At 39.8% G+C, this 17,072-nt stretch overlaps 1 protein-coding gene across 1 annotated transcript in view; it reads right to left on the bottom strand.

Moving 5' to 3' along the window:
• Positions 1-17,072, bottom strand: part of LOC131695720 (uncharacterized) — a 72,160-nt gene that overhangs the window by 18,398 nt on the left and 36,690 nt on the right. The window contains exon 4 of the mRNA XM_058984216.1: positions 685-796. Within this exon, the coding sequence (XP_058840199.1) occupies positions 685-796 (112 nt within the window). The remainder of the gene's footprint in view (positions 1-684; positions 797-17,072) is intronic.

Below are 17,072 nucleotides of genomic sequence, written 5' to 3'. Positions count from 1 at the left end.
TTCTCGGTGGTTTGCTTACTTTGTCAGATGCGTGAGTGCGAGCGCTACGGGTGCTCATCTGTTACATTCGAACTCACGTAACTTCCATGTAACAAACCACCGAGAATTGTCAAAAGAAGTTCATCCGGCTCGTTTTGTGGGGTTATGTCGGTTGGTGTAAAACCTAATTCTTGGTTAGGGCACCCCAGTTAGAGTGTGGCCATGAAGAATAAGAAAACATTATATATCAAAATAAAGTTTGACGTATTCGCAATAGAGATACGTCATATTTCTGCTCGTTTGGATACGTCAAATTCTCGACAAATATAGGATTACGGCGTAAAAGCCAACTATCAAAATTCCCTCGATTTCAAGACAGAAAAATGACATTAGCGCAGTAGCTAACCTAGTTTATGTGAGCCGTGGTTCAGAGTTTCTGTCAAAATTATATAATCTGGGACAAAGAGGAATGAATTCTGCTTTCACGATGAAAATTTTCCAACGGTAAACTACTAAACAAATGGAAATCTTCCTCTTGTGCTCATTCTTCACAACTAACAAGTAGTGGAAGATCAAAAACAATTTATCTGAACCAAAAAATTAAAATTGCTGTAGGCTTTCCTGGTGAACCTTCTGTACCATCCCTGGACCAGCAGCGCTCGTTAAAACTTCAAACAGTAACTGTAAACTTGTATTTCAACTTACCACAAAAAGAACGGCAACCAGCAGAGCAGAAACACACCCATGATGATTCCGAGCGTCCTGGCCGCCTTGTGTTCTGCTCTCCAGCCCTTAGCCGGTCGGGTTGAGGTTCCACCTGTAGCGATTGTTTGTCCAAAATTTCGTTGCATAATTCATTCCCAAGGGTCGTCGTCATCGTTATCATCATCATCATCAGCATCAGCAGCAGCATCGACGTCACCGTCGTTATATTTATTTTTGTAAAATGAACGTAGTTTGTCGGACGTTTAATTAAATTTCCGTTGTTTATATGCAATTGCCAGGAACAACGATGACCGGACGTTGGCAAGACGAGCAAAAGCAACAAGAAAGAAAAGTGAAAGTTAATTTAGTGGGTTGTTTTCTTATGGGACTTTTTGCCTTACCCCGTACCCTAACGGTCTGGGGAAGGCAACTTGGGCGCTGCTGCTGTTTCAAAGTTAACAATCAGATTGAGCTACAGAGAGAGAAAGGTGCAGTGAAGCTTGGAAAGTTTTCCGGACGTTGCCAATCAGACTACGCAGGACTCATGCATCGTTAGAGTAATTTTGGATTTATACATAGCGAACGGGCGAGAAGTAAAATTTACCATGCTAAATGTTTTTAGTGCACATAACTATTGCTACCGAGATTTTCGTCGAGCAGTGCAAAAAATAAGTTTCAATTGGGATCCAGTCAAAAGGTAGACGTGGCAAATAATAATGTTTTTATTTTTACGTCGATGCTACACCAGTGTCACGTGCGAAACAATAACTTTTTAAACACTTGTTAGGTCGAGTGCGGTTGATGTTAAACCAGTGTAGTGCCAACGTAGAAATAAAAACGCCTTAAGATGAGCACAAGACAACAAATATACAAAACAAAGAACTACTAAGTACTAATTACTGATGAAGCAACCAGGAATATTTCGAATCGAATAATTCTATCATACTTGTCATTATAAAAACACGAAAACCGGCAACAACACGTTGTCTACAATTTTATGTAAAACCACAGATAATCGACATTTAAGCCCTTCTAGTAGTCTCCGTTTGTAGGCGTTTATTATCGCTTGAGATAGCTGTACACCTTAAGAATTCTCTAATTTCATATTTGACGCTCGAAAAGTTTTCAGTTTCTTGAAGTTAGTAAGACTTCCCTGAAACATACGGGACATGCCGTAGCTTGCAAAATTTTTTTGATGTTCGCTACATTTTCCTAATTTTGTTAACTTTTCTCGAAATACTTCATTGAAATGCTTAGTCGAGTGTGAGTTTCATGAGATTTACTTGAGTTTCGTAGTCATTTTTTTAAGTTTGAAATAATTTTAAAGCCCTCTGATGTGTGATTTTTTTCCCAGAAATTCTTAGTTTTTTCTTAAGGCATCGCGAACATTCCAGATATTCTTAACATGTCTTCGAAGGTGGTAAGATTTGTTTGGGGGTCTTCTACTCTCGCGATTTAAAAAAAAATCGATTTTTTTCTTTGTTTAATTTCAATCTATATGTATCTGAGAATACGCCACAGAAAGGATTTAGTGAAAATCATATTCCCTGGCATGTTTCTGGGAACCGGCCGTTTCTGAAATACTATAAGCGCGGCGCACCACGATGGCGCTTGTCTATGGAAAAATCATTGTTTAAAGAATTCACCGGTCCATTCTTGACGGTTTATGGATATGTGAGAGTCTGTGAATGGTCCTTTGCCTTTCTCATATAGAAAGGTTAGGCAATCACTCTAAAAATCGTCAACTAATCCCGGCCCGGAGGGCCGAGTGTCATATGCCATTCGACTCAGTTCGTCGAGATCGGAAAATGTCTATGTTCCGGAGTTACGGGTGGAAGAGCAATCATGTGAAAAAAATTTCCCCCAGAGGCGAGATTCGAACTCGCAACCTTTGAGACTCCGGCCCAATGCACTAACCCTTATGCTATCCCTGGGTATGGTGACATCCCAGAAAGAACATATGTTTATCCCACTGGCGGTGATCGTACCCTGCCTGCAAAGCGAGAATCACACACAACGGTAGCTGATCACCCCAACACATTTGATCTATTTAATTTCCCCGCTAGATACCAAGTTTTTATTATCGTCTGATATCTAACTTTTAGTTCATTACCCATCGTACTTTGGTGGGTCACAGAGCTGGGGGGAATTTTTTCACATGATTGCTTAGCTTTTTCTCCGTTGGATACCACCACTGTCCTAAATAAGGTATTGGCACTTAAGTCAAAAGACCAAAAATTGAATTATTAGTTTAATTCGAACGGGCGGGTTCGCTCCCGTCATACCTCTGTTCACTGGGCAAGGGACCAGAAATCGACAGTCTTCATCAACTCTGTCACCCACCGAAGTACGATGGGTAATGAACTAAAAATTAGACATCAACCGATAATAAAAACCCGGGCCTTGGTATCTAGCGGGGAAATTAAATAGATCAAATGTGTTAGGGTGTTCAGCTGCCGTTGTGTGTGATTCTCGCTTTGCAGGCAGGGTACGATCACCGTCGCCAATGGGATAATCATATGTTCTTTCTGGGATGTCACCATACCCAGGCATAGCATAAGGGTTAGTGCATTGGGCCGGAGTCTCAAAGGTTCCGAGTTCGAATCTCGCCTCTGAGGGGGGAGGGGGAATTTTTTTCACATGATTGCTTAGCTTCACTCACCATTTCGTATCGTTTTCCCCGTTGGATACCACCACAACCCTAAAAAGAATTTTTGAATTGTACTGAACGTGATCAATTTGGCACCACTTGCATCTGGTATACTCAACCTGCACAAAACGTTGCATAACGCAGGGCTGATTTTTGGAACAACTTGATCACTCATTCAGCCCTTCGTTATGCAAATTTGCAACATCATGACAGATTGGCTAAGCGCGACGTTTCATGAAGCGCGGCCGTTCTTTTCGAACAGGAAAGGCCGCGTGGAATTTTGGAGAAATGCGCTAATAAATAGGCTGCACACAGATTTCACAAAATATTACCTAGATCCCTGCTCTGTATGGGACTCTAATAGAACACAGACTCTAGTTAGAGTTACTATACTCAGAGTTAGGCCAGGCCGCTTACAGAGCTCCGGTGAGAAGTTGAGCAGGGGCTGGTACTGACAGTAGGATGCGAGAAACCTGCTTGCAGCATATCGAATGGAGCCTGTCAGATTAAAAGCAGGCAGTCGGTGCAGATCCATTTGGTTTGCAGCAAGCAGATTTCTCGGATCTCGCATCCTACTGTCAGTACCAGCCCCTGCTCAGCTTCTCGCCGGCACTCTGTGAGCTCTCTTAGGCGCACACAAAAGCCGGAAAACTGGCTGCTCTTATTTTAGGAAGAAAACACTGGCATCCTATGCAAATGTTCAAGCTCTAGGTTTATAACTTCATTTTCGTCGTGAGTAAGAACTTTACAACACAAGCGAAGAGTAAAATAATTATGACCATAGCCACAATGCCTTTTTCATATATGTACATTCAAAGAGAACATGTTATGTGACGTCATGCTCGATTGGCTTCGGCATTTGACATGTTCAATTGGCTCCGGTCAGCGTCTCCGCCTAACTATGAATGTAGTAACTATAATTGTAGTGCGTACAAGAGGATGACATGACGTCATATTGGCGTAGTCAACATAAAAAACTTTGTTTGCAACAAAATAAACGAAATTTGTCTAAATACAAACGAGGAGCACTTTTGTTTGCATCAAATTAGAGAAAGTGTGCATTGTTTTCTATTGTTTACTGCTACTGCTGTTTGTTGGTGACATTTCAAGCGATTTTGACGTTGTCAAACTGATCCCCATTGATCGGTGAAAAAACCACCCCGGTGGCACGGTGATAGTTTCCTGAAACCTCCGTTTGTTGTTGTGGTGGCGTTGTTGTCAACAAATTATTAAGCTACATTCATACTGTTCCTACGTATGGCGCACATGCATTCAGAAATATGAAAATCTATTAAAAGGTTTTCAATGTTATTCGAATAAATTGCATTTGTTTCGACACAAAGACTGAGCTAAAAATTTAGGTGTAATAAAAAACTAGTAAAAATATCGATTGAAGAAGCAGTATGTGATAAGCCTACTCTAACGTTGCGGTGTGATAAGAATCTTCAGGGGTATAGAGTATTTTCCAAACTGAAGCTGTATTAGTGTGATTAACGATTTGTTTTGATCCACCTACTATAATTTTCTGATAGGTCGAGGAAAATAGTTGACCTTAATCAGCTGAATTATTTTTGTAATTGAACATGAAGGAGTATTTTATGTCCCCGGCTTTAGTTTAACAGGGGCACAGAGATTTTTAACAACATTACAAATAGGATATGGGATTTTATTCCAATATTTCAATTAGACACGAAATTCTACATAGGATATTGACACTACAATGTTATCTAACATCAGAAAAGCTTTTTCGCATAAGCAATCTAACCTAGCATCTTCAAGATAAGTAAAGATTAGGAAACTGAGTGTATGCGGATGTCCCCAAGGAGTTATTATTTGATTCATGCGATCTTGTCGAGGATGGTTCATAGAGGAAATGTAATGATCGTGCAACTAGTCACACATGATGGTGACCCGAAAATATTTAAAATACCACAACCACAAACGAGACATTTTTTGAAAAAAATTAAATCGCCAATTACAGAAATACTAATAACGCTGTTGATAGAACACGATCTAATGAAAAAGTAAGCTTATGCCAATAGTGACATTTGACAGTAGTTACAACAGCAGTCCACTGTTGTAATGAAATTGCGTATGTTTGCTGAGAACAGTGTTGGGAAATTATCAAAAAATCAAAAATCGGTAACGCATAAAATTACTACTGATTTTCTTACTCGATATTTATTATCAGCAAAATCACGGATGAGTTTAGCAATACAATGAAAATGTGAAATCCATTACGCCTTCTTCGATCTCATCATCGTGATAAGTTTTTCTTTCACACGTACTCATAGAATCATCTAAAGAGAAAATCAATCTCACCAATTGTCAATGATGTATGATATTGATGATTTTATTATGCGCATAAACTGCTATATCAGTTTCGTCTTCCATTTTGCAGTAGCTGCGATTGAACAACTAGAGCTGAATATAACGGGAGATGCGGGAAGGTAATTAGAGCCCAACACATTTGTTTAGGGGGAAAATGTTCTCGTATGCAGCGAACCAAAATATTAATTTAACTTTATAGTACAAATAGTACATGTCCCTATACTATTAAACATGTTTGAGTGCTAGGATTTTAGTTGACCCACAGGGCTTATATCTTGATCGCCGAAGCCGCCAAAACACTAGAAACCCGGAAACTTCACACGGTTTCTCTGCTTTAGGGAGTTTGAGTGAGTGTAAACCAGTGTAGTGCATTGTCAAAAACGAAAATGCCATTAGCTGTGTCTTCTACTAATAGAGCCTACAAAATACGATGAGAGCGTTTAGCAGGAGACAGATCATCCAACGGTGAGAAAAATTGTTCACGATTTTTCAATAATATTTCTTCTACTGAAATGTGTAGCAATCACGCGATGATTTTATTTTGGTTACCGTTGCGTGAACAGTTAAGGGTGACAACGGGCACATAAAATTGAAAACGAGAATACTAGATCAACATCGCTCTCTGTATATCAAGTTATAAGGTTTGTGATGTCAGGTGGTAATAATGAAAACGATTATCATCGATGATTTTTTTCGACGGTGATCATTGATTTTTAATTTTTTGATTATGATTATGACAACACTGGCTGAGAATTGTGAAAAGTCGGTCGATCGGAATCGATTTCAAACCCCCAGAAAGATTTGTTTACTATCTGTCACTTGAGATGTTTTATCCCTGTTATTTGTGCAAAAATCGAATCGTTGGTTAAATCAGAGGGAAGAAATTTGCTTGCAGTAATTGTTTTTCAACAAGTTGTTAAGCTACGTGGAAAGCCAATAAATTTTAAACACGAAACTTATCAATAAAATAATTCACTGTCTCTTCAAATATTGTTGCTCTGCGATTTTATTACCAACCATCATTTTATACATTTATATGAAGTTAAACAATATTCAGTTAGCATAATGACGGATAAAATAATTAATTGTTTAGTAAATATTTATTACGCACAGAGACGATGTCGTACAAAAATAGATATGAACATAGCTTAAACGCATTTCTTGACAGCTAGTCAGCGATGCCAGATTTACAGACATGTCTGTATTTTACAGACTTTTGATGGTCTCCTACAGACGTAATCAGAAATCTACAGACTTTTAAAAGAGTAACAGTGTTTAACAAAATTGCACTAGAATAATTTGACCCGGATTCCTTTACAATAGTTTATTAATTTCAAGCTACTTTTAAAGTATCAACCTAGTGTAAATGGGATTTACACAACCATCTACAGACTTTTACAGACATTTTAATTATTCTTCTACAGACATTTCACAAAAATATGTGGCATCGCTGCAGCTAGTAGAACCAAAGAACCAAAATTTTTGGCTTCAAGGCAAATGTATGTAGATGACAGCCGTGCCACCGAGGTGGAAAAAAACGATGTTGCCTCTTGTCAAACTCTGTATGTAGAAATAGGGGCGCCAGTTACCTGAGTGCGTACCACACAAATATGTGTGGAAAGCATAGTTCCGAAACAGTCGATAGTTGAAACCCCGGACGGGACATGCGAAGACGGGTTTCTTTTTCTCTCCTGATATTGATGTTATTTAGCAGGGCAAAATCAGAGTATATGTAAGGAGAGTGAAGACAACTGTCATGATTATCCGTCAGTGATATTCCAAACGAACAAATGACCTGTCAAAATACATGAACTTGACTCGTTTGGAATGACACTGACAAATAATAATTGTTCCAATTTTGACAGTGTCGTCACACTCCTTATATGCACTCAGGGCAAAATATGCTTGCAAAATAATTTCAAGCAAATGTCGATGATAGTGCTGTGCCGCTGCGGCATAGATTTCTGCCGATGAGGTACAGATTTGTGCCGAAAATAATAGAGCTCAAACATAACATGAACTTTGGTGTCGTTTGTCTGAGCTGTGTAAAACAGCATTAACCATAGCTGTTGAGCAGAATAATTAAATTGCACTGGGGGTGTCCGTAGCGTAGTTGGTAAATCGATTGCTTTGTACGAAGCACACCTGGGTTCGAGTCCCGACCCCGCACATAGGGTTAGAAATTTTTCATAAGAGATTTTTCTAACCAGAAGAGGCGAATGACCTTAAGGTTAAAACCTCTATAATCGAAATAAAAATTGCACATGCCGTCGATGCATTTTGGCATATTTGTCTCTATGCATGTACATGCACCTAAGCAACATGTGAAATATATTTTCTAAAAACATCTAGTATATAGCTAGGATATTACGATACTACCCGGACACTGTCCACTTCAAGAAAATGAAAATCGTCAAGAAAGGTCCGGTTCGCAATGACAGGTCATTGCCGGTTTGCGGTGACATTTACTTTTTATCACTTTGCACGTCCTTTCCCAGGGTGGAACCCGCGGCCGCTTTTTTAAAATAAGTGAGGCAAAAAGCTTGTTCCAGTACCAGGAGAATCTGGGACAGGACGTTTGGATACGAAAAAACCTAACGCTATATGCATTCAGTCCATTTTAAATATGTGAGGCAGAATGAGAGGCTTTGCGAGACGAGCGATAAAATAAACAGAAAAAAAGACAACATCTACGCAGGTCCCGCCCAGCTCCAGAGTTAACAGGGAGAAAATGAGCAGGTAGTGTTTAGTACAAAACGAACAATACAATAAACAAATTAAAATGCGCATCCTCCCCCAAATCCCGCCACAAGCTGGAACGACTAACATATATACAAAACTGATCAAAAAGAAGATAGTAATGTACAAAACAAATGCTCATATCCAGACTTCCCCGTGTACCTGTGTGCAAAATTTCGTGCACGCGTTCAACCTCAAATATGCTTCGTCTCGATGTACAGGTTCGCCTCGAACATCGAATCCAAGCGAACGATGTACAAACGCTAGTTCAAACATCCGTGTACGTTGTTACCGTCGCTTTGGTTCGGTATCGATTGAGAGACGTTTGTTTTGGAGTTTACAATGTTTGTAGTATGTAATGTATAGTATGTAAGTGTAATTTAATTTTTATTTCTTTATCTGGCTCTGATTTATTAATTGTCGTTAGTCTATTTTCTTGCTGTGTATTATTTTTTTTAAATATTTTTGTTTAAACTAGCCTAAGTATACTAACATTAGTAAAACTATCAAACGTTAACGTTTTCGGAAAAAATATAATCATGTGAACGTTACCGTTAGAGAAACCACGGACATACTGCTGTATAAAGTCCCAGAAATTCAAAAGAGACCTTCTGTGCCCACCCCGGAACATCCATACCAGGTGTTGGGGCTTAGCCTAGGTTATCTCATGGAACGGGAATGAATTATCTGGGTCAAAACAGCCGTGCTTCCCAAATGGTAATAAAAAAAATTATTACACATTATTTTATTTTGTAACGGAAAAAACCGCAACAAAACAAAAGACGTAAAAAGACCGCATTAATGTCCAAACCCATTAAAATGTTCCCGAAAATTTGAACAACCAAAATTATACCACCTTCGAGGGATATTCTGGCTGCTCACCTCTACTGCATCCTGCGATGGTCGAGATCGGGAGAGAGAATTAGAGAGGTGAGGGGAGGAAAGGGAGAGGAGATGGATAAGAAGGAAGATAAGGAAAAGGCAGTTGATGGTAGGCCTTATAAGTAACCGGACAGAAAATGTGAGGTTTTTTAAGACCCAGAAGAAAGTTCGGGCTCGTAAAGCGTGCGAATTTTATGCAGTTAGGAGAAAATTCTCCTTGGTACGCTGATTGAGATACCCGGTTTGTAAAAGCGCGTGCCAAGCCGTCCCGGAAGACAGTCCCGCAATTATTCCTAAACAGGACAACCCCAGTCACGACGAACGTTTCGGCAACGGGCTCGTTTGGACAGAACCGTTGAATGTTCGGACGCAACTCACAGAACCCCGAAATCTCCACGACTATCTCTAACAACTTACCGCGTCGCACCCCTCGTCGCACCACCCGAGTGAATCGACGCATATCCCGTATCGTTTGGGAAAAGTGGATCTGCGGGCCGGATGAATCACCTATCGATAGACCAGCCGACCGAACGTCACCTGTCGATAGGAACATCATTGCAACCGCCGAGTTCCCAGGTATGCCCTTCTCCTCTCCCTCTCCGCTGTTCAGCAATGGGCCCCTTCGTTCGACGAACTACATGGTACCGATGGCAATAAATTTGTAAATTATGTAAATTTCTCTTTCTATTCAGAGTCAGTTCTCCATTCATAGACATCTCTCGATAAATCCGCTTTGCAACAGGGTAAGTTTCGGGTTGATCGAGTCTTCCCCAGGCGGTTGCCGACCCTGAGAGAATATATATTGAGCTAGTTGGGTCGAGTGTGTTAACACACACTTACGACGTACACCGTGTGCGTGCACGAGAACGATTCGCACAAGGCAAAAAGAGTCAACGCTAGTGCTGATGAGAGTGAGAAAGAGAAAACTAATGCCACGAACCTATGTGCACGCACACCGTGTACGCAGGGACGCCATTATGTCAGATTTATCTGGCACCACCAGAGGTTTTAGCAGCTTTCAGACAAAAAGACAAACCTCTCATTGTGCCAGATTTTTAAATTAGCGGAGCTGCGACACACAAATTTTGGAAAATTGGGTCATATTTTCCTAAATTTAAAACAAATGGATTGATGCACGTCTTTGAAAAATAGTGGCAACCTTGCGTATACGGACATGGGGTTCGGCGAACATGTGCACGTGTTTTGATTTCGTGTTTGAGTCTAAGATTATGAGTTTGTACACGAAGTGTGGGTTTAATATGAGCACAGAACCAGAGCGAACAATGTATACGATGTTCATTTGGGAAGCCACTATCATTAGCAATGCACAGTGGTTCAGAATGCAAATTTAATAGGATTCTTTAGTGTAAAATAAAAAATAACAAAAGTTATGCAAATAAAACCGGTTCTTAGGAACATCCTAAAGCTTACATTATGGTTGCTCGTGCAAAGAAAACTATTAAAAATAGAGCTTGCGTGTCTTCTGCAAATTTATCAAAAATGTATTGTTCTACAACTTCATCGAAGACAGTCAAGCTCTATCTCGAACCGTTCAAAAATCAATTTTAAATCTTGCTAAAATTAGAACCACCCTAGCTTCTGTTTAAATGAAAGAAGGTTGCAAAGTTCTACAACATATTGTAATATTAAGTAATTTAGCTTTAGCAAAATATTAAAATTCCTGCTAAATTTGCATTCTGAGCCACTGTGCAATGGTTCAGAACGCGGAGGTCTGACTAGAAAGCAGCCTCAAAGCAAAATGTGTTCAACCAGTGAATTACGTATGACTGTACCATTCTAAATTAACTGTCAGCCCCTCTCCGAAACCAGCACACTGCACATGACTGTTGCTCAACTTTTCCACAGCTACGAAATATGCATTTAAATTTGGAAATTATAGTTAGTGCCATAAACAGAACCAGAACCATGCAGCAGAATCAGGCCAACCACTCATCCAGGCTAGGTGCACACAATAAAGCACCGAAAGCGGGTATGGTTTCCTGTTCACTCTACACTGTGGTCCGGAAAAGATGATACATTCGGTGCTGTCACTTCACAGACTGAAAATGGCTGGATGTTGTTGGCTCGAATCAAAACTTGTCGAAAGTAAACAAAGTTCATTTCATATCGTCAACCTGGCGCCCAGGTGGTGAAATCAACGGAGTGCTGGAGCGTTGCCAAAAAAAATTTATTTCCAGATTCAATTTTACTAAACTTCCCAGTTTAACTCAGTCGGAATGCTGGCTGGTTCTAATTCGTATTCTGGCTCCGGTGACACAACCGATTCAAGTTAGAATGTTTAAGGGGTACCTTTTCGATGCGGCTTAGCCGCATAACCGAGGCCTAGGAACCGAAGCGGCGCAAAGCCGCTGAGGATCCGCCGGACGAGGTGGCCACCGACCCGCCATCGGAAGCAAGCGAACCTGTGATCCACTCGTTTGCCCGGCTTACTCAAACATAGGGGCTATCCCTAGTTTAAGTCCGACTGAGCGGTAGCGAAGTCGGACAGCACGCGCAAAAGCGATGTGGCGTAGCCACATTGGGTGCTGGACACAAAATAAAATTGGCAACGCTAGCAAAATGTAAACACAAATGAACACTCCGGATGAACCTATCGTCAATTGACATTTCGGCGAGTTTTGATTCGAGCCAATAATATGGGCCCACTGAAAATACGATCAAAAACTAGGTCACATCATTGAAACTTTCTCGTTTTTGGAGAACGTTGTCAGATAAATAGCAAACGATACAGCGGATTGCACCGGAAAACCAATACATATTTAAATGCGAAAGAACTAAGATAATGAGTCAAGGCAAAGGTTCCTTATCTCAAACCCACTCAAGTCTATTGTCTTCCAGATCAACTTCTCGACTGTACTGGACAGTGTAACCTTCGACTGTCACGATTTCCAGGAAGACAAAAGACAAACGCAACATTTTAAATGAATCTTGAGCACATCTGGGACACATTTCTTCCAACTCTCCACCCGAACGACACGCTGTCATTAATATTTATCACCGACAATCTTATTATCGGTGGCCTCTTAATCGTTCTTCCGCTTCCCAGCCACCCATTCGAAGCATCTGACTACACCAGCTAAGTACAAGCAAGTCCGCTGACAAACGCCTTTTAAGATTAAACCACAGATAACAGACATTGACAATTTGACCAATTTTTACATCAGTCAGTCATTTCAACTAGCGAATCAAATTCGTGGGCGTCGTTCAACCAGTGAATCACGACTATAGTATTGAGGTGCTATTGTTTTAACAGAGTTTCACTCCATTGTTAACAGAGGTGTTCTATGCTATTTTATTAGAACATGTAAGTCTGTGAATAAACTATCCATTGTTCGGTACCATCCTCGCCGGGAATGTTCCGCCCCGTGGACGTAATAATGGAGTACATCCGTTGAACGGCATTACAATAATGGGATAAAAAACCTATTTAATTCGCCTAGCGGTCGGTGAGATGGAAGCTTTCTCATTAAACTTAATATTTGTAATTTGCATTATGTGATCTTGACCGTAAAAATTGATTTCGAACATTTATTTCACTATTGTTGACCTTCAAAGTGCATAACTGGCCCAGTGTAAGTTGAAGATTACTCGTAAAATCAACGGGAAAAGCAATTATTTTGCACTTACTTTAGATGGGAGATTTTTCAACGAATCAAATTAGATTGAAATTTGACACGTTTCCACTGACTGCATTATCTATGTTGTGTTGTGGTATCTATTTTGATCAATTATTCCTAACGATGTTCGATTCATTATGCACTACATTATGCCTTCTGCGTGGAACATTATTTGAACAGATCAATCAAGGGAATAAAAACCAATGCCCATTACCGCGAATCATCAATTAGCCATTCACCATAATCCAATTTTATTCGCCGAATGGCATAAATCCACTGCTGATTCCCTTGTGCTAGATTGGCAATATTTTTACTACCCAAGCGAACAATGCAGGCGATTTTACGCTCCACTAGCGATTGTTGTTATTGAAGGAAGGGATAATGCAATTAATTGTAACTGCAGCATAATATTGATTACACATGTTCCCACAGACAAAGGGCAAAGGGGGTGGCGCATTGATAATTGAGTCCATCTAGTATCGAGTAAATCTAAGCAATTAAATGTACACCGAGTCAAATCTAATAAATATGCCGTAACCTTTGCAATTAGGAGATCAGTATCATGATGAATGGGCGCAAATGACGTGCACCGTGGCGTTCAACGTGATTTGAGTACCTCCTTTGTTGTAATAACGGTAATGATGCCCTTAAATTTCAAGTAGTAGGAATTCCGGAAACACGCTACGTCGCGGCTGAGCTATGCTAGCCTGGGATCGAAATAGAACCATGAATTTCGAATTGGATTAAAATGGCAGGAACAATCGGCTCTACCCCATTTGGCATAATGTGTGATAGTTATAGATATTTGATATATTTTTAGATTTCACTATAACTTATCTTCTCAGGGAAAATATTGAATATTGAGAGAAATAATAACAAAATTGAATGCGAGTAACCTACTATTGTTATATTCATTGATTGAACCTATTCTAAATCCCTAATCTAAGTTCTCTAGTTCTAAATCCTTATCCTAAGTTTTATGGTTAGTATGTACACAATTACTCACGTTGACCCTATCGTGTAGTGTGTGTTACGTGTGTGGGCCCGTAAAGATGACACGATCCTCTATCGCGGGTTCTCCGTGTTGTCTCGTTGCTGTTCCGCGTTATGAAGGCGGTCGGTGTTAGTCGCAGGTCTCCGGGACTCCTCAGGTGATCTTCACCACCACGTGCCAATGCGGCGGTCTGAATATATGACCTTTTTAGACGGTTCGATAGCTTCCGCAGCCTCGATATTCCGCAGTGACGCCGTCTGGATACTGACTATGGGACAGCGTGGCTGGGTGCTATACCAAACGAGTAATCAGGAATTACTGGAATGAATGCGAGTTCTGGACAATCGCGGGTGATGCTTTTATTACCTGTTCCGTCTGTCGAGACCAACGCTCCGAGGCACTGCGGATCTTGGATCTGATGCGGTCAATATAAAGTTTAGTGCTCAGAACTAGCGGCACTTTTGAAGGATGGACTCGTAGAATTGACGTGGTAAACTTTCTGAACTGTACTCTACGGTGTTCTTAGTCCAAGTGACCGCACTTTGCAATTAGCTTTTTAGCCAGGCAACACCTCTAGTCAGTTCCGATTGACTCGTACGTGTTGGTAGCAACGAGCATAAATGTTTGGGGATTTGTGAAGTGTGTGGAATATTGTGTTGGCTCCTGTGGTACAATACCTGCTTACATCTCTAATTTGCAATTTAAATTTTGAATCAGACGTTTGATGGTTAGTTTTTTTATTAGTAATTTTTTTTAACAAACAAATGCATATTTACGGAGAATATAGCTATAGTGATATTGGCGCTTTTGGTTAGTTGTTGTTTTAAGGTAAATACGACGCATTTGACATAATGGTTATCTTTCAATTTAAGAACAGCTCATGTTTAAAAGAAGGAAAAATCATCAATAATTTATACCGAACTATCTAGTCTGTAATTATCCTAATTTTTGAAAGATAAATGACATACTTTACTGAAAATTCATCCTTCTTTTAATTATGAGCTGTTCTTTAATGCGAAAGTTTGCAAATTCCTAATTATTCCACAATTTATGATATCTTTTTTTTTATTTTTTATTATTGGCTCAAATGGCACGTTCCCCGGTTGGTGGTACGTGGGCTTTCATCTTTCACGTTTCGGTAAACCGACCAAAGATCAGGAGGATACAAAGGTTCTGTTGTATGTACTCGACCTGGTTTTGTTGTTAGTCTGGATTTGCCTAACACATAATATTCTTCAACATACTTGAAAAATCCAGTAAGTTCAGTCGATGCTGACGATTTGATGTTTGCGTAGGCGTCAGATATTTTTTCGGCAGGTAAAAATGCAAGAGCCTGTGTTTTGCCTTTCTCTTATAGAAAGGTTATGTTATGCAATTACTCTGAAAATCGTCAATCTAATCCCGGGCCGGAGGGCCTGAGTGACTCAGTTCGTCGAGATCGGAAAAAGTATGTGTGTGTGTATGTGCGTATGTGTAAAAAAATGTCATTCATTTTTCCCAGAGATGGCTGGCCCAAACTTAGTCTTAAATGAAAAGTGCAACCTTCCCATCGGCTGCTATTGAATTTTGTATTGATCGGAATTCTGGTTCCGGAATTAGGGGTTTAAGAGTGCGGCCACACAGAAACTTCCCATATAAACTATAGGAAAAATTAAACATAGATTTTTTATTTTTGATGCCAGATATCTTTAAGGTGCATGAAACGTCGAGATTTGATGAAAACTCAAAAAAAATTGATAAAAAATTTTTTTTTCGATTTTGGTACATTTTTGCCTTTCTGATATAGAAAGATTATGAAATCACTCTGAAAACCGTCAACCTAATCCTAATATTTTTGTTTTGACTGGCATAAGGTTTCTGGATTTTAACAGGGGCGTAGTTGAGGGTATACGGGGAGGAGGTACCCCCCTCTACTGTTCACTCCCCTTCCTTTAAAATCCCCTCTCACCCAGCTCTCATTACCCCCCCCCCAACCCCATCATCTTTAAACCACCACCATATCACAAAGCATACCAAATTAAGTTGGGGAGTCGATCGTTCGTGGGATTTTCGCCCTCCTTACACACCCACCCCTGCATGACAAAATGAGTTAACAAGCAGATAACATTGAACTAATGCTGATTAGGCTTATTAAGTATGATATTTTTTTGTTTCAAGTGTTTCACCGTCGACACGTATCTCATCAAGTTCGTGGTTGGCAAGCCATTGTGTATAAGTGCAAAGTGTACTAAGAATGTAGTTTATAGAAATGAGAAAGGCACAATTGAACCGCTAGGTGGATTAAAACAGGTTTTTTTGTATGTATTAAAATAGTTTTCATTTTTGCTGAAAATGTGCAACAAACGATTTTGTTGGATATATTTCCACCAGTTCATGCTTAAATGAAAAAAAAAACATCCCTTATGCCTTGAACAAGCGAACTCTTCGGCAAACGCATTGATAAGAGCCTTTCTAAATCTGTTAAAATCACTTCTAATCGAATGTATTGTAGACAGGTTGATCTTTCCTGGACCATCAATCACCATTCTCCCTTCAATCATAACGCATAGGTATTCTCCTTGTTTGCGCACATTCAGCAAATGCGGGGTGCTAATTAGTTATGCCTAATCACCCTTATGCCAAATGGCATTATGCCAAATAACCATTATGCTAAATAACCTTTATGCCAAATGACTATTATGCCAAATTGTCATTATGACAAACGGTCATTATGCCAAACGGTCATTATGCCAAATAGCATTATGCCAAAGGGCATTATGCCAAATGACATTATGCCAAATGGGATAGAGCCCTCAAACCAAATTTGTTACAATACCATCGTGTTTAGTAAATCTAACGAGAAAATGGCATGGTTTGATGAAAGAACGAAATTCAGCATAAGGGTTATGAATATCAAATGATGCAAACATGCAGTCGTTCCGTTATTGTCCTGAATCAGCAAAACAAAGCAAAGCTCTTTTGTTTTCTGCAAACTCACAAGACAGGAACACACGTACAAGACGTTAAGCCTCTTTTTGTTGTGGATCCGCTTGCAATCAAAAAATCAAAAATGTTCTTGTTCTATTGTGGTTTTGCTGCTGCGAAATTCCATTCCAGATAAAACTATGTTTTAGCTGGTCGAGAAACTCAGATTCTAAGTTCGCAGTAGATTTTA

Source organism: Topomyia yanbarensis, unplaced genomic scaffold, assembly GCF_030247195.1.
Source record: "Topomyia yanbarensis strain Yona2022 unplaced genomic scaffold, ASM3024719v1 HiC_scaffold_5, whole genome shotgun sequence".
Taxonomy (NCBI): Eukaryota; Metazoa; Arthropoda; class Insecta; order Diptera; family Culicidae; genus Topomyia; species Topomyia yanbarensis.
Note: the sequence above shows the minus strand (reverse complement) of the source record. Positions and strands in the feature narration are given on the sequence as shown.